Here is a 19552-nt window from a genome sequence, read left to right as displayed (position 1 = left end):
CAGTCCCAGTCCCACTCCGAGTCTCAGTCCCAGTCCTAGTCCTAATCCCAGTCCCAGTCCGTCTCTGGTCTACTTCCCGGAAAAAGGATCGTAAATACTAATATAGGCAAATTTATATACCACATTTCAGGCAAATCGAATAGGACGTATGCAAATAGGTATGTGGGTATTATTAATTCATGTCTCTATTTCTGTTTCGCATGCATATTTATCAGTTTTGCCATGTTGATGCGACTAAATCGAATATCATAATGAAAATTACTTTAGAGCTCTCAGCAACAGCTTTCATTTCATATCCATATTACCCACACATTCCAGGGGTAACCGGGTCCAAGTTTTGGCCTATATCTTGAGACCCTAGTCACCAAGCGGTATAATATATTACTCTGTACTAAAGAACTCATCAAAGCTTTCGTTTGATATCCATATTATATAAGCACATTCTAGGGGTACCCGGGTCCACGTTTGAACAAAATCGACCAACGCATCTCTTCAAACACCGGCGACCAACACCCATTTTAGCCTTTCCTTTTATATATATAGATTTTTATTTTTCATGCTTCACTATAATATTAAATCGAAATGCTGATATTCGTTGCTTTTGAAATTCGGCTTAAAAATTGCACATGGAACAACTGAAGACTCTCCTGAATAAAAAAAATGTCTTAGTACTTCTAAATCGCTGGCCCCCTCAGAAACCCCGGGTCCGGGCGTAAACCCCTCACCTCCCCCCCCCCCCCCCCCCTCCCCCTCGCCGGGCCTGGTGATGTGCTATAGTTGATATCATTCGCTATAATATTATTTATTGATAAGCACGTTGTTGCATTAAACACCAATCAATTAAACGGAAGTATATCCGCACCACGTGAAAATATGAGTGCCGGTGGGTATACGTAACATTTTACGTATAAACATATAAAACATTTGCAATACAATAATATTGCGACTATAAACCGAGATATAACCTATCCTATATTTCAAGTTAGATCAAACTTCACACGGGGCGCAAAACAAATTCAAAATCGGTTCAGTAGTTTATGAGTCCATCGCGGACAATCAATGTGGTACGTGATTTTTATATATAAAGATTGAAACTATAAAATCGCCCAAATGTATGTCAAAAATCCTCATATTCAGATCTATTCATTTTTGTTTGGAGTGGCATCATTGACAAAAATATGCATTTTGAGAGCGCTCTCTCGAAACAAAGAGTTGCAAATCCATTCATCTATCAGAGCGCGGATTTTTTAACCGTTTTTCACTAAAACCTAACTGCGCTATACATTTTATTTTATTGCAATGTTCAACATAATGCTGGAACTAAGAGCTTTGTCAGCGAAACTAGATTCAAAACTTTAGGTTGGTAGAAGACATAGACTTATCCTAGAAATGTGAAAATGTAATACATAAAAGTGCACTTTATTTTTGTTTGTGCAGTTTGAATTAAAGCAAATCTTTCTATTTGCTATTCTCAGTAAAATTTTATATAGGAAACCGTTGAATCATCCTTAAATTTTATATTTTGTAAAGAATACGCCACTCTTGTGAATTGCCGAACTGATTATGTCTCAGTAAAATAAAACACAATTTTGATCCTTTTCATGAGATTTGGTCCTTTTATACTCAGTTGAGCAGAGCTCACAGATTGGATAACGGTTGGTTGTACAGGTATAAAGAACTCGAGATAGATATAGACTTCCATATATCAAAAATCGAAAAATCGAAAAAAATTTCATTGAGACATGTCCGTCCGTCCGTCCGTTAACACGATAACTTGAGTAAATTTTGAGGTATCTTCATGAAATTTGGTACGTGGCTTCCTGGGCACTCATCCCAGATCGCTATTTAAAATGAACGAAATCGGACTATAACTATAACGCCCACTTTCTCGATATCGAGAATTTCGAAAAACACAAAAAGTGCGATAATTCATTACCAAAGACGGATAAAGCGATGAAACTTGGTAGGTGGGATGACCTTAAGACGTAGAATAGAAAATTAGTAAAGATTTTGACAATGGTCGTGGCACCGCCCACTTTTGAAATGAGGTAATTTCAAAGTTTTGCAAGCCGTAATTTGGCAGTCGTTGAAGATAACATAATGAAATTTGGCACGAATGTTACTACTATTACTGTATATGTGCTATATATAATATATAAAAATTAACAAAATCGGAGAACGACCACGCCCACTTAAAAAAAAAACGTTTGTAAAGTTTAATTTTAACAAAAAATTTAATATCTTTACAGTTTATAAGTAAATTATGTCAACATTCAACTCCAGTAATGATATGGTGTAACAAAATACAAAAATAAAAGAAAATTTCAAAATGGGCGTAGCTCCGCCCCTTTCATTTAATTTGTCTAGGATACTTTTAATGCTATAAGTCGAACAAAAATTTACCAATCCTTGTGAAATTTGGTAGGGGCTTAGAATCTAGGACGATAACTATTTTCTATGATAAAGGGCGGAATCGGTTGAAGCCACGCCCAGTTTTTATACACAGTCGACCATCTGTCCTTCCGCTCGGCCGATAACACGATAACTTGAGCAAAAATCGATATATCTTTACTAAACTCAGTTCACGTACTTATCTGAGCTCACTTTGTGTTGGTATATAAAATGGCCGAAATCCGACTATGACCACGCCCACTTTTTCGATTTCGAAAATTACGAAAAATGTCATAATTCTATACCAAATACGAAAAAAGGGATGAAACATGGTAATTGGATTGGTTTACTGACACAAAATATAACTTTAGAAAAAAACTTTGTAAAATGGGTGTGATACCTACCATATTGAGTAGAAAAATGAAAAAGTTCCGCCGGGGCGAAATGAAAAGCCCTTGGAATCATGGCAGGAATACTGTTCGTGGTAGTACATATATAAATAAATTAGCGGTACCCGACAGATGATGTTCTGGGACACCCTGGTCCACATTTTGGTCGGTATCTCGAAAACGCCTTCACATATACAACTACCACCACTCCCTTTTTAAAACCCTCATTAATACCTTTAATTTGATACCCATATCGTACAAACACAGTATAGAGTCACCCCTGGTCCACCTTTATGGCGATATCTGTAACACCTATAGAACTAAGGCCCACTCCCTTTTAAAATACTCATTATCACATTTCATTTGATACCCATATTGTAGAAACGCATTCTAGAGTCAACCGTGGTCCACCTTTATAACGATATCCCGAAAAGGCATCCACCTATAGTACTAAGGCCCACTCCCTTTTAAAATACCCACTAACACCTTTCGTTTGATACCCATATCGTACAAACATATTTTACAGTCACCACTGTTCCACCTTTATGGCGATATCTCGAAACGGCGTCCACGTATAGAACTATGCCCACGCCTTTTAAAATTCTCATTAACAACTTTCATTTGATACCCATATCGTACAAACAAATTCTAGAGTCAGCCCTGGTCCACCTTTATGGCGATATCCCTAATGGCGTCCACCTATATAACTATGGCCCACTCCCTCTTAAAATACTCTTTAATACCTTCCATTTGATACACATGTCATACAAACACATTCCAGGGTTACCCTAGGTTCATTTTCCTACGTGGTGATTTTCCCTTATTTTGTCTCCATAGCTCTCAGATGTGTATGTAATGTTCGGTTACACCCGAACTTAGCCTTCCTTACTTGTTTTCAATGAATTTTGGTCCCGAATGAGAACGTGGTGTGGCAGCCGATATCAATGTCATATATGTGTGGCACATATGTGTTGCGTTGCACTCGTATGTGTTTTCTATTTTATGTGCTAATCACTCGTAATATTTTTCTGTACTTGACTAAGTACAGATTTAGACAAAAAATTTTGGCTCATGACTAATTTTTTAGTACTCGAAGCAGATCGCCGTCCGGGTCATTTAAATTATTTTGATCATGGTATAAGAGTTTAAAGTAAACTCATTTGGAATACATATATTGACGGGAACAGAAATTTGTTTTCAATTGAATTGTTTGCATACATTACGACAAACCTTGCCGTATAGGTAATTCGAATATGGGAATTTCAAACAGTTTTTGTGAGAGTGGCACAATTTTTGTTGTGAAGACCTGAAAGAAAAGCTTTCGAATAATACTAAAAACAATTTCTCGGATTCAAAACTCAAAAAATACTTAAAGCTTTTGACATGGCCGATCAGAGCGCGTTACTGCAAGACTTGGAAGGGTCTACCCTTCCTTTTGAGTATTTCAGTCCGCAATTTATGTGGGTCTTAATCCTCGTGTTCCAATGAAACGTGATCCAGATACGGATAGAAATTCAACATGCAATTTCAACATACAGTGCATTTGCATGTTAAATCTCTATCCGTGGATTAGGCTTCGTTGGAACGTAACATATGGCGTTTATTACGGAAGCCATGCTGATAGCAGGTATGACATCTAACTAGTGTTGGGAATTATCGAATGAAAACTATCGAGTTATTCGATAGTTCACTAATTTTCATTCGTTTGATAGTCATTTGAAATTCGTTCATTACTATTTTTTTGAATTTCTAGTTTTAGATATGAATGATTCGTTCACTATTATTTTTTCGAGTTACTAGTTTTAGGTATGAATGATTCGTTCATTACTATTTTGTCGATCTACTAGTTTTTGGTATGAATGATTCGCTCATTACTATTTCTTCGAATCGTTCGTTCTATTTAAATTTTTACTGTGCATATATCAGTGATCTCAATTAAAAAGGTATTAAAATAAATTTTAACGCTTAGCATACCTAATCGATGAACGTTTTGAGCGTGGTAATTATTTCGAATTTTTATTTAATTTGTATAGAGATATTTATAATGCATCCTGGATTGAAGAGATCTTCCATTTGGGAGTTTTTCACCAAAACTGGCAATGAAGTTGACCGCCATATATGAAAAAAAAATTTTTAATTTTATGGAAACACATCAAATTTAAATGATCATATACGCCGTAAGCATCCGTCTTCCTCAGAACAAAGGAATGTAACTTCAGCAGAAATAGCGCCTGTAATTTCTGCACAGGAACGTAGTTCTACTTCTCTTTCGTCAACTACTGTAATAAGTACAGCGAGTAGTTCCTTAACTGTTCATGTGGAAACATTTCCAATAGTGGATGTTTGAGAAGGACTGTTCAAACAAAATTATTTGTTACCAGCACACGTTCTGAGCACTTAGAGCAAGAAACAAATAACATAGATGAATATATTTTGAAGATGAGTATAAAAGACTTGCAGCCGCTGTCCATCGTTGAAAATGAAGGATTTGTAGAATATAAGAAAAGCTTCAGCCATTATATTCCTTACCAAACATAAAAATTTTATCAAGGTGGTCGCTTTTTTCTTCAGACGTATTTTTAAAAATGCCTTCTATACCTATTTTTTGCGTATTTTTGTTTATTTTAATAATTGCGTTTAATTAATTAATCAATTTTCTTTCCAAAAAGCGCAATTATGCAAAGTCACCGCATAATTATATTGGATGCAGTTAAAGAAAAATAACCAAAACTACCTTGAGAATTCGTTGCTTTGTTTTTGTCCATGTATCAAGTGAAGCCTTTTAACAAATAAAAACTCTTTGCTGGAAGCAAAATTTACACCATTTTAGTCAACATTTTCCTCGTGTTCCAATGATATGTGATGCAGATACGGATAGAGATTTAACATGCAAATGCAACAACAATGTGAACCATATGGATCAATTTGTTGTTGCATTTGTATGTTAAATTTCTATCCGTATCTGGCTCACGCTTCATTGGAACGTAGCATTTGTCTTATATAGGTATGTTCTTTTGTTACCGCGGGGGGTAACCAAAACAATCCAAAAATTGTTCTTTTGTATAGTAAATGTACTACAAAAAACACCGGTACTTACCTCTGGCTAGCTAAAGAGCAGATAAAATGAAAAAATTCATTCGATAATTAAAATCATTCAGTAACTAACTAGCGATAGTTAAATTCATTCGATAGTTCCCAACACTACATATAACCAGAGACAATATTAACATAGAGACATTGCAGGGATGAAAAATAGTGTGAAGCAAGCTTCAAAAAAATTCTAGTAGGTCAAATTCACCACTTACCACAGCAGAATTTCGAAAAAAGAAGAAGAGGAATGACGTTGAAAATGAAGCTCATTTCTTGTTAAACTATCAAAATTTTTTCCTTTTCTTAAATTTATTTTTAAATGAATTTTGTTTTATTAATGATTATTTACTTTTGCCACGAATGTAAATTTACAAAACAAAATTAACTGATTGATGTTCAATGTTGACTCATGGCGAATTCAGTACCAGGTGCTGTTATCCAAACAGATAATTGCTTCCGCTTGATTATTTTCCATACAACGACTTGTACAACAATATGTCAGTTAATCGAAATCAATGAAAATTTTCTTTTGACTTGACATTCATCTGGATGGCGAATTGGTTGAATTCGCTTTGCCATCACCTTGTATAGATTCGCCTTGATGTTGACTATAGCAAATTTTTTATTTTCTGAGATCCACCAGCATTTCTGGGAGAGCGGATATAAAAAATAGCATCTGTTCTTTGCGAAATTGACTTTTTAGGGTGAAAAGGCACCAAGCAATGCTGTATGGCTTTTATGGCTAATATCTCCCAAACAAGTGATTTAGGAACAAAATTGATATAGATGAGCCATAAAGGTCATCCACCATTTTTGGTGCATTTTCAGCCTTTAGCTCAATTCCGCATGGAATTTTTTTCTATAATGTCCAGTTTTTTGTTTAGATGTCCTTTTTATACAAAATTTAAAACTTTTGCAAGGCCCATACATTCTGTGGGCGGTATATTGCTTATACCCAGTATTTTGTGAAGGCACAGGTTTAAATGTACATACCATTTCAAGCATTTCGTTGACAAATATCCGTTGATTATAGTGGTACTGCATTTGTTCATTCAATGTATTTATCATCAGTTGTTCTAAACCATTTCTATGAAAGCATTCAAATCCATACATATCATGGATCACAACGGCGTTTGTGTCACCACTATTTAAAAATAAAGTAAAAATTATGTTATGGAAGATACAAAAGATTACCTACTACTTTCTATATTAAAGACACTCATTATTAAACTAATAATGCTCGTAAAGCACCTAAACCGTAAATTTATTAAGAAATTTAAGCTCGCAATCTTAGAGAATACCAGAAATTAACCCTGTTAGAACAAGATTTGGCTAGCCTGGAACTAAACCGGTCTATGTAACAAAATACAAAAGTTGAGAAAACAGAAGAAAAGCGTTTTAAAGCAGTGTGCGATTCTTGTTGTATGTTAAGTGAATGTTGTACATTATTATGTTAGCGTAATGGCTAATTTAACATTCTGCATTAAAAAAAAAAAACTTATTATAAAAACATTTTTATACTCAGTTGTGCAGAGCTCACAGAGTATAATAACTTTGATTGGATAATGGTTGGTTGTACAGGTATAAAGCAATCGAGATAGATATAGACTTCCATATATCAAAATCATCAGTATCGAAAAAAAATTTGATTGAGCCATGTCCCTCCGTCCGTCCGTTAACACGACCACTTGAGTAAATTTTGAGGTATCTTGATGAAATTTGGTACGTAGGTTCCTGGGCACTCATCTCAGATCGCTATTTAAAATGAACGAAATGGGACTATAACCACGCCCACTTTTTCGATATCGAAAATTTCGAAAAACACAAAAAGTGCGATAATTCATTACCAAAGACGGACAAATCGATGAAACTTGGTAGGTGAGTTGAATTTATAACGCAGAATAGAAAATTAGTAAAATTTTGAACAATGCGCGTTGCACCGCCCACTTTTAAAAGAAGGTAATTTAAAAGTTTTGCAAGCTGTAATTTGGCAGTCGTTGAGGATATGATGAAATTTGGCAGGAAAGTTACTCCTATTACTATATGTATGCTTAATAAAAATTAGCAAAATCGGAAAACGACCACGCCCACTTTAAAAAAAATTTTTTTTAAAGTCAAATTTTAACAAAAAATTTAATATTCAGACCAATTCTAAATATTCTCGCGGAATTTTGTTCTCGCAGATTTTTTTATTTCCGCGGAAAAATTCCTCCAATTCTGTTCTCCTAGGGAGAACAATATTTGGGGAATAGGAATTTCGAATTTTCGAAGTCAGCTGTTTTGTCAATTGAAATTTCGTTGCACATTTCTTATTTTGTTTACAAAATTTAAAAGTTTAATTATTGTTGCAAATTTGTTGGAAATTAAGAAATAAAATATAAACAATGCACAGTATTTATTGCATTTCATGTGGTATTCACTTAAATGAGTAATGAATTGGTGTCACAGCAACATCAACAGCGGAACATAAGAACAAGACGGCCGCATAACACAAATCTGCCGGAGTTGCCTGCTTTCATTCAGCAAAGCAATTTTCTGGCGGCCAAGTTGAGTTGAATTCGTCCTTCGTCATATGCCAAAATCTATTTAAGCCTTATTAAAAAATCCTTGCGCAATTTCTGGATGGCTGCATCAAATATACCAAGAGCTCTTCTGTTGCTTATGATATACTTTTCTACTTAAAATAAAGACTATTGTGGTTGTTGTTGTATTAACAGTGAGAATATTGTGGTAGAGTGTAAATACATATTTTAGCACAAATTTGTACAAATAAGTGTTCTTTCTTAAAAGAACCAATTTTTTTTAACTATTTTGATGCATTCCCTTTAATTTAACAAGTGAAAAAACTCCTATGAAATGGCAGAGAAATCTCCCTCACATTCATAATACCTACTTTTCTCCCATAACCGGTTTCCGCTTTTTCGAACATTGTTCAGAATAGGAGGAAAGGGAGAAGTGAAAAAACTCACAAGGAATTTTTATTTAGAATACGAGGAATGGGAGAAGGGAAAAAACTCGCACGGAATTTTGGTTTAGAATTGGGCTGATTATGTATTTCCGACCAGTTCTTGTTGAATCTGAAGGTATATTATTAGGCTTTTCCGGTCTAAGTTTTTTTTAAGTGCGAAATAAAATAAAATAGATATTCTACAAGCTTTAATATCGGAAAAATACAATGTTAACGATTCGTTCAACCTAAAAGATAGATTAGCCAATATAAGGTTATGTGATGATGAAGTTCTAGTGTCCTTTGATGTCGTTTCATTGTTCACTAACATATCAACAATGTTAGCCTCGAAAATAATTCTAGAAAAATGGAACCAAATAAAAGAAAAACCTATATTTAAGAATTCATGAGCTTAACACCGGCTTATAATAATTGAATTTCAATTATCATGTTTTCTAAGAGAAACTGAAAAGAATGAAACATTTACTGGTATATTGTTATGGAACCATTTCGAAAACCAACAACGTAATCATCATCAGGCAATTTTGTAATGTTGTCAAAGGTTTCACCGGGATTCGAACCGTGAATCATATGGTGAAACTGCAGGCCTTTAATCACTAGGCCATCCTGCTGGTATTTGTTTTCATGCTTAATTAAATTTTTCTCATTTCTACACTAACAACACAATTGAGACATTTTGTCTCTATATTAATTTGTGTGCCGTGTAGATTTGTTTTTGTAAAGTTCTTCTTCGTTGCGAATGAGAAGCTTTGTAAACTCATGCTCAGTTGTACATATTTATGTATGTTTGTTTAATGGTGTGTTCAGTTTATACATATATTTAAGAATTATTGAGCTTAACACCGGCTTATAATAATTGAATTTCAATTATCATGTTTTCTAAGACAAACTGAAAAGAATGAAACATTTACTGGCATATTGCTATGGAACCATTTCGAAAACCGCCTACGTAATCATCATCAGGCAATTTTGTAATGCTGTCAAAGGTTTCACCGGGATTCGAACCGTGAATCACATGGTGAAACTGCAGTAGCCTTTGACAACATTACAAAATTGCTTGATGATGATTACGTTGGCGGTTTTCGAAATGGTTCCATAGCAATATGCCAGTAAATGTTTCATTCTTTTCAGTTTCTCTCAGAAAACGTAATAATTGAAGTACAATTATTATAAGCCGGTGTTAAGCTCATGAATTCTTAAATATAAGTATAAACTGAACACATCATTAAACAAACATACATAAGTTTGTACAACTGAGCCTGAGTTTACAAGCTTCTCATTCAGTTATTATTAGCCGGTGTTAAGCTCATGAATTCTTAAATATAAGTATAAACTGAACACACCATTAAACAAACATACATAAATATGTACAACTGAGCCTGAGTTTACAAAGCTTCTCATTCGCAACGAAGAAGAACTTTACAAAAACAAATCTACATGGCACACAAATTAATATAGATTTTGTGATGTACATATGAATGTATCACTATTTGATCAATTTATTGATAGAATGTTTTAGTGTATTGAAATTTTAATGTTAATTTAATGATTTCAAATGAATTTAAATATTTAAAAGAAAGTGCAAAGTTAATATAATGAATTTGATTTCAAATTTTACAGCTCGCGTCGTTTTCGTCTTTTTCATTTGCCGGTCAAAATACAACTCAACTCCTCTCGCTTTTGTTCATCTCTCTTCGCTGTTGCCACGTTTGGTGTTGACTAGCAGAGATGCCAGATCCCTTCCCACATCTCGGCCATTCTACTGCACATTCGCCTCGAATGTATCGTCGTTAATTTCGTTGAATTGCCAAGGTTTCATAAACTCAGCACATGTAGATGTTTTGTTTGGACCATCATATATAATTGCAACTTTTATTACGTCGTAGGTATTGTTGTTTTTTGCTTTAATGACTTTATACGGTCCCATGTATTTTGGTTTTAACTTCAAACCGCCGCCTAGTTGCGTACGTTTTATTGCAACTATGTTGCCCACTTTGTAAACTGTCGCTGGTTTCCGTCGAAGATTGTATGATCGTTTGTTCTCATTCTGTATTTGTAGAATTTGTTTTTTAGCCTGTTTACGCATTTCATTGCGATCGTCGTTAAATATCTGAATTATCTCGTTATCGATCATCTCCTTCAATTTTACGTCGTATTGTGTACGCATCTTGATACCAACAAGTAACTCGAATGGTGTCGTTTTGGTACTTCTGCAGTATTGTTTGTATTCCTCGGACGTGAAAGCGGAACCTTTGTCAGATATAATTCGTACCGGATTACCAAAAATTGTACTCTGCGCCTGAAATCTTGTTGTAACTTCTTTTGCTGCTGTAGTTTTTGTTGGGTAAAGCCAGCAAAATTTAGTAAAGCCGTCGAGTACTGCTAATATGTGTTTATATTGTTTGTGCGTCGATTCCAGCGGTCCCAAAAATCTATATGTAAAGTTTGTAACGGTTCTTCTTCTCGAACAATTGGATTCAATTCTCCCTCTTGTTTGCCCTTATTTCGGTTCGACACAATACATGATATGCAACAACTAATGTGTTTTCGAATTTTTTCTTCTAAATTTGTAATACTCTCCACCAATTACCTCCCTTGTCTTCTTGACCGAGAAATGACCCTTCTCATGCGCTTGTCTAATGATTTCATGTTGTAAATTTAAAGGTACCTACTACTAGAAGTTCGTTGTCGTTAATTAATTTGTATAATAAACAGTTTTTCATAAAATAATTGTTATGTATTGCTTTTTCTGCTAGAATGTCAATAATCGCTTTTAATTCGTCATCTCCTGCTTGTGCATACTTCAATTTACTATGCATACTAGTATCGTTTATCGTCATTACTGGATATCTACTTAAAGCATCTGCATGTCGTATACGAGTTCCAACTCTATGTTCAATTGTGTAGTCAAACTCTTGTAGCATCATAATCCAACGCGCAACTCTGGTACTAACGTCTTTTTTCTGCTGTCTTGGCAAAAGCATTACAGTCAGTGATAATCTTGAAATGTATGCCTAACAAATATACTCGAAATTTATGTAACGCTTCTATTACTGCTAGAATTTCCAACTCGTAGCTAGTATATTTTCTTTCTGCCTCAGTAGTTTTTTTACTCATGTAATAAACTGGATGTAAAAGACCATCGTCGGGTGATGTTTGCAACAGAACCGCTCCAAAACCATCTATGGAAGCGTCTGTATGGAGCTCAGTTTCGTGTAGCTGATGAAAAATTTTTAAAACAGGTTTTTGTGTAATCAACTTCTTTAAAGTATTAAATGCAACCATTGCATCATTGTTCAAAATAAGTTTCGCATCTTTTTTCAATAAGTCAGTTAAGGGTTTGGCAATTATCGAAAATTTTGGAATGAATTTCCGAAAATAACCCACTAGTCCCAAAAAGCTTTGCAGTTGTTTTGGATTTTTAGGGATTTGAAATTTTGTATACGATATACTTATTTTATTGTTTTCTATGACGTGCTCCAAAAAATTAATTTTTTTCTTCAAAAAACAGCATTTTTTAAAATCAATTATTAAACCGTAATCTTCGCATTGTTTCATTACTTGCTTCAACCTTGATATTGCCTCGTCTTCTGATTTCCATGGTATGATAATATCATCTACGTATGGCAGAGCCATGCCCTTGCTAGCCAAATCTCGAAAAATAGCATTAATGTGACGTTGAAATACACTCGGCGAATTCGTCAAACCAAATGGAACTCTTAAAAATTGATACTGCCCATTGTGAGTAATAAAAGAAGTGTACTTACGGCTTTGTTTTTCTACACCAACATGGAAAAATCCATTTTTTGGGTCGATTGTACTGAAAAATTTTGCTTCTTGCAGTCGATCTAACTGATCTTCGATTAGTGGCAAAGGAAAATGGTCACGAATTACAACTTTGTTTAACTGCCTATAGTCCACACACAATCGCGACGTACCATCACGTTTTTTTGCCAATACTACTGGACTACTGTATTCTGATTCTGATGGTTCTATAATTTTATTTTCTAACCATTCTTCAATTTGATTTTCAATTATGCAACGTTCAGAGTAAGCAAATCTTCGAGGTCGCGAAAAAATTGGAACGTCATATTTAACTACTATTCACATTTCTACATTAGTTGATTTAACCTTTTTTGGTTGATAATTTTTAATTAATTCGTACACTTGCTTCTTAGCTGCCTCACTTGCACTTATTTCAATGTCACTGTTAATATCGTTATAGTTCAAAATATCAATTTCCATTAAAAATTTGTCACCTCATCTTCATTTTCTGGTTTGTTCACTTGTATGCCATCACGATTTATTTTAATTTCAGCTTGTTTACAAAATTCTGCTCCTAGCACCACTTCAACATCTAGAAATTGTGAAGGCACTACTACAAATTTACTTGTAAATTGCATTTCATCTACTTCGAAACTATGTTCAAAAGCACCAATAGGTTTCACTTCATTTTCATTTCCAAATCCGATTAAATAAAAGTTACATACACTCAGCGCTGGTTTATTGAAGTTTTTATAAGTTACTTCACTTACAATGTTGTATTTACTACCCGTGTCTATCAATGCAATAAAATTATGTTTATTCATAAGAACGTTTTTGCACATGGACATATACTTATTTGTCACTTTACATACATTGCTTGGTTTTTTGTCACTACCACTTTTCTTTGTTTGGCAATTTTTCCTATGTGGCCAAAATCATTGCAATTGAAACATTTTCTGCCTTTATTTTTATTATCACAATGCAATGTTGCCACAGTTAAAACATTTCACCTCTTTCTTATCATAATTTGTCTTTTGGCTTTTTTCACCTACTGCATTTTTATTTTTGTTTTCATTGTGTTTCATATTATCGAACGCAGCTCTGACATTGTCCGATCGTTCACGTATTTTTTCGTAGCATTTCAGCTTATCTTTAAACTCTTTCAAATATCTAGCATTGTACAGAATAGACTTATTTACACTTAGATCGTTTATGCCATCAATGACATATTGCATCAACGCTTTATTCTCTACACAACCTCGTATTGCCAATTCTTTCATTCGTAACAAATATTCTTGTACACTCTCTTTACTCTTCATTTTTGTCTCTGACATTAGTTTATGTATTTGAGCACTGTTAACGTCTGTTAATAATGCGACTTTTAACGAATTCCGACAAGTAATGCGGCAGTTACTCACGAACGTACGTACCAAAAACGTGTCAGCTGACACGACTTATCTTAGGAGTGTACAATGTAAACGAAAACTCACCGACGTGCAACGCCCGTACGCACGTAGCCCGTAACGTAGAAATCAAAACAATTTTGATTTTTTCCGTAAGAACGTGTCAGCTGATCGCTCTCTCACTAGACAGAGTTGCCTAGTAAACTTTTGTGCGCTAATTTTTGACCATTTGCAGTTTCATGCAAAAACACCTAATTAAAGTTTGAAAAATTGTGAAAATAATTCGAAATAATTATGTAAAAGTGCAGATTATAAATATGTAATCTATTTATATGTATTTAATATTAATTCCAGCCTTTTTCAACATCAAAAATTAAATTGGAAAAAGTTGATGTTTCCATAAGCATGCATGCAAAATGGCCAATGGCAACAGTGCTTATCTGTAAACAATACACACACAAATATATTATGTACATGTACACATACGCACACATTGATTCCTACGGGCTTGAGGGTTCGGTCAAACGTGTTTCGTACGAAAAACGTCCGTACGTACGGCACACGTCGGTGGGTAATTGCCGCTTAATACCGCGCTCACTCATAATAAACATTTTTGCAAGGCCTTTGAGCGGACGTTTTGCAAAGATAAACATTTGCAACTCATCCCACCCCATAACACATGTCATTTCTTCAAATTCTTTAATCCAAATTTCAATAGGAAATTCATTGTTGCCTGTGAAAGATCTAATAGAATCTTCCAAGTCTCTAAAACTCAATACAAATCTGTGTGCAGTTGTATTTTCACCACTTCTAACCATTGTTGTTGAATTTGAAATGTTATTTTAACTCGTTGTTTGTATACTCGTTGCTGTTGTATACACGTTATTGCCTACCATATCGTCGTTTACTTCGCTGCTCTTTTCACACCCTTCGTTGCCTCTGTTAACGCTGCCTTCGTGTCCATCGTCGTCGTCGTCGTATTCAGCTACAAAAACAGCATAAGCTAACAAATTCCCTTTGCGCAAATTCATGAATATATGCGCAGCTAAATCACTGGTATTATGTTGCAAATGTAATATACTGCATATTACCACTAAATCGTTACTAGATAGGTTTTCGGCTATGTATTCGATTTTTTTATTGTATTTTTCGCCGTCTGTATTAAAATCGAAGCCTTCAAATTTGCGTAGACGTTTTCGATTGTTGCGGTCACCGTCGCTTTCAAAAACATGTTTGTGCAGCAGAACAATTTTTTGCTTACACTCATTCTTAAGCGCATCTCGAATTCAACCAGACGCGACATAACGACAACTTCTTTTTTCTTAAATTTCAACCGACTGTTTATATGTATGTATAAGAACTATGTGCGTGCAAGTTTCTGTGCCAAAATGCAACACGCAATTTTTCACTGTTAATGCGCACTTTTGTATATGTTGAGCACACGATTACAAATTCTTTTGTTAAGTTCACTATTGCAAATTCTTAGGTTGATTTCACTATTGAAAATTCTTAGGTTGATTTCACTATTGAAAATTCTTAGGTTGAGCCCCCATATGTGGTGATGTACATATGAATGTATCACTATTTGATCAATTTATTGATAGAATGTTTTAGTGTATTGAAACTTTAATGTTAATTTAATGATTTCAAATGAATTTAAATATTTAAAAGAAAGTACAAAGTTAATATAATGAATTTGATTTAAAATTTTACAGCTCGCGTCGTTTTCGTCTTTTTCATTTGCCGGTCAAAATACAACTCAACTCCTCTCGCTTTTGTTCATCTCTCTTCGCTGTTGCCACGTTTGGTGTTGACTAACAGAGATGCCAGATCCCTTCCCACATAGAGACAAAATGTCTCAATTGTGTTGTTAGTTTAGAAATGAGAAAACCTGAATTAAGCATGAAAACAAATACCAGCAGGATGGCCTAGTGGTTAAAGGCTACTGCAGTTTCACCATGTGATTCACGATTCGAATCCCGGTGAAACCTTTGACAACATTACAAAATTGTCTGATGATGATTACGTTGGCGGTTTTCGAAATGGTTCCATAGCAATATGCCAGTAAATGTTTCATTCTTTTCAGTTTATCTTAGAAAACATAATAATTGAAATTCAATTATTATAAGCCGGTGTTATACTAGGTTCAAACACACACCAAATTGGCAACTTATACTGTTTGGGCAATTTATTACGCAATTTGTCATATAATAAATTGTAATAATAAATTGCCAATTTAAAAAAAAATTCGTAATAAATTGTTTCAACCTGCAAATGCAACATTGTAAAGTCTGTTTATTGAGTATATTTAAACGTCACTTACGCATGGCTGAGCTATATGGTTGGCTCATTTCATCAGCTGATTTTTTGTCTTTCATTTCACTGGAGTAGGGACTGTCAAAAGAAGATGGCAAAATCAAAATGAAAACAAAATATTGAACACATTTTCTTACAACACACAAAAATTTCAAAGTTTTATGTTTTCATTCCATTCCATTCACCTAATACCAACACGCACATTTTGACAGTCTCAACAAAGATATGTTGTTACTGTAGAGATGATCCAACCAGCTATCAAATTACTGTTGTGTAAGCTAAATAGAGTTGTATGAACACCACTCAATTTAAATCGAAATAGCCTCAATTTATTTTTCTGTTTGAACATAGTATTACTGTTACTTTTCATGCAGAGGTGATCATTTACGAACACTTGGATGTTATTTTTTTAATTAAAGTACTACCTTTCACATATTTTTTGTTGATTTATTCATATTATCTCCAATTGGTAGTTCAACCTTCCTTAAAATTAAAAATTATAAAGTGGTCTATGTAACAAGTTTTTTTGGTAAACAAAAATGTTATATAAACAAGTAAGGAAGGCTAAATTCGGGTGTAACCGAACATTACATACTCAGCTGAGAGCTATGGAGACAAAATAAGGGAAAGTCACCATGTAGGAAAATGAGCCTTGGGTAGCCCTGGTATGTGTTTGTATGACATGTGTATCAAATGGAAGGTATTAAAGAGTATTTTAAGAGGGAGTGGGCCATAGTTCTATAGGTGGACGCCATTTAGGGATATCGCCATAAAGGTTGACCAGGACTGACTCTAGAATTTGTTTGTACGATATGGGTATCAAATGAAAGGTGTTAATGAGTATTTTAAAAGGGAGTGGGCCTTAGTTCTATAGGTGGACGCCTTTTCCAAATATCGCCATAAAGATGGACCAGGGGTGACTCTAGAATTTGTTTGTACGATATGGTAGAAAATCTTCTGGATTGTTTTCTGTTTCACCTCTGCGGTTTTCATGTTGAAGGGACAGGTAAAAGGGGTGATCGGTGGTACAAATTTCACATTTTTCTTGTGCCTTGCATTTTTTTGAATTTCAAAACGCATGGGAGTGCTACGAAATCCCAAAAAAAAAAATACCCAATCACAAAAACCCCGAAGAAAAAAAATACACAAACACATAATCCCCAAATTCAAAATCCACAAAATTAAAATCCCAAACACAAAATCCCTGTGCTATGATAAACATCATGACCGTGTAAAAAATAGTAATATCTCTTTCCTCTTTCATTCATCTTTATGTATGTATAACTATATATTCACGTTTCGGCAATACATATTTTTACTTATCCATATATTGGACTGCTAGTCGCTCTAATTCGAACAAGCTAACAGAAGCGTGTACTACGCAGAAGGACATCACCGTGGCGGTAGCCACGGTTATACCACACACCCGGACTTGGCATGGCGTAGCCCAGGCTTATTTTTTATAAGCGCGGCCGAAGGCCGCCAATGCAGAAAGTTGGTATGGATTATTAGCCTTTTTGGTCGCGGCGATTTTAAACCTAATTTGAATTTATTTCGGGAGAGGCTCAAAATCCCCAAAAAAAAAATCCCCAAACACAAAATCCCCAAATTCAAAATCCCCAAACACAAAATTCCCAAATTCAAAATCCCCAAGTGCAAAATCCCCAAATACCGAATCCTTCCAGTGTAGGATCGGCCGTGGGTTATTTTTTGTAAGCGCGGTCATGGGCCGCCTACGTAGAACAGAAATACTGGGGATCGCATAGCCCGTCCGAAGGCCTACGCAGAAGGGTGTACTACGTAGAAGGACGTCACCGTGGCGGTAGCCACGGTTAGTGCACACGTCCGGTATTGGCATGGCGTAGCCCAGGGTTATTTTTTATAAGCGTGGCCGTAGGCCACCTACGCTGAAAGGTTTTTTAATACGGAAATACTGGGGATCGCGTAGCCGGAGTTGGGTCGGCTAAAAATATTATGAAGCATGGCCGTGGGCCACCTCCTCAAAAGGGGGCTCTGCACAGAAATACTGGAGATTGCGAAGCCTGTGTTTCAAAATTTCTTTCTGAACTTGCTGTTTAGGAAATAGAAAGATCATAGTCAACTTTGAACATATGCATGAATGTGTGCATACATATTTAAAAAAAAATAGTTACATTTGAAGTATTATACGAGTATCGTTCGTTTGTGCTTGTGTTAGCAATTACTGCTTGAAAAAACTTTTTAATAAATAATAAAAATGGAAATCAAAATACAAAAGTCCAACAAAGGGAAAGATTTGTTATTTGTTGACGGATATACTTTCCATCTGCATTCCAGAAATAAAGAGCAATATCGTTGGTCGTGTGCGGAAAGGAAGTTTATATTGTGTAAAAGTGTGGTAGTGAAAACATCATCGAATAATCAAGAGCATGCAATTAAAAAAAGCCCCACCGAACACTCTCACGATCCCCGAAGCTTTCATTTGGCCACGAAAAATGCCAACGCTAAATTAAAAGAATTGGCCAATTCGTCAGGACTTCAACCTTCCCAAATCATTAGGGAAACTGTAGTAAATTGTGAGCCAGAGTGTAGGGTGTACTTTTCTTCAAAACGAGCACAAAAGCTTAAAGTACGACGTATTCGAAAATTGCATGACGTTTGTAGCGAGCCAATTAGTTTGCAAGACATAAACATACCCGAAGAATTAAGAAATTTTTTTTAAGTGAATCCTGTTTCGGTGATGAGAAAAACATAATATTGGGTACAACGTACCCATTAAAAGCTGTGGGTAGTTCGCAGTGCTGGGTAATGGATGGTACATTTTAAGTGGTGCCAACTATATTCCGACAGCTTTTCACAATTCAGGGCCTAATCGATGGTCAGTTTGTGCCCCTAATTTTTTGCTTAATGAGCAAAAAATCAAAGCAAGCAAACGAGTTTTTTCATCGGTTATGTTTCTTGGCTGCTTCAAAAAATATATGCTTAAATCCCACTAGAATTATTTCCGATTTTGAAAAAACTATAGCATCTGCTACAAAGGAATATTTTCCTGATGCGAAGTACAAAGGCTGTTTATTTCACTTTGGCCAGATAATGTGGAGACGCATACAAAAAGGGAGACTAACTCGAAAATATGGGAATGATTGCAATTTCAGTATGCACATATGTACGTATGCTAAAAAGCCTGGCATTTGTACCTACAGAGGAGGTGTTGGTATATTTTAAAGAGAAGGTTGCTAATACTGAGGATT

At 35.0% G+C, this 19552-nt stretch overlaps 1 protein-coding gene across 4 annotated transcripts in view; it reads right to left on the bottom strand.

Moving 5' to 3' along the window:
- Window positions 1-19552, bottom strand: part of ninaC (STKc_myosinIII_N_like and MYSc_Myo21 domain-containing protein ninaC) — a 2219740-nt gene that overhangs the window by 1343841 nt on the left and 856347 nt on the right. For all 4 annotated transcript variants that reach the window (XM_067766366.1, XM_067766367.1, XM_067766369.1 and 1 more), the window contains one exon: window positions 6864-7014. In XM_067766366.1, the coding sequence (XP_067622467.1) occupies window positions 6864-7014 (151 nt within the window). The remainder of the gene's footprint in view (window positions 1-6863; window positions 7015-19552) is intronic.

Source organism: Eurosta solidaginis, chromosome 2 (assembly GCF_040869045.1).
Source record: "Eurosta solidaginis isolate ZX-2024a chromosome 2, ASM4086904v1, whole genome shotgun sequence".
Taxonomy (NCBI): Eukaryota; Metazoa; Arthropoda; class Insecta; order Diptera; family Tephritidae; genus Eurosta; species Eurosta solidaginis.
This window is presented reverse-complemented; position numbering and strand designations above follow the sequence as displayed.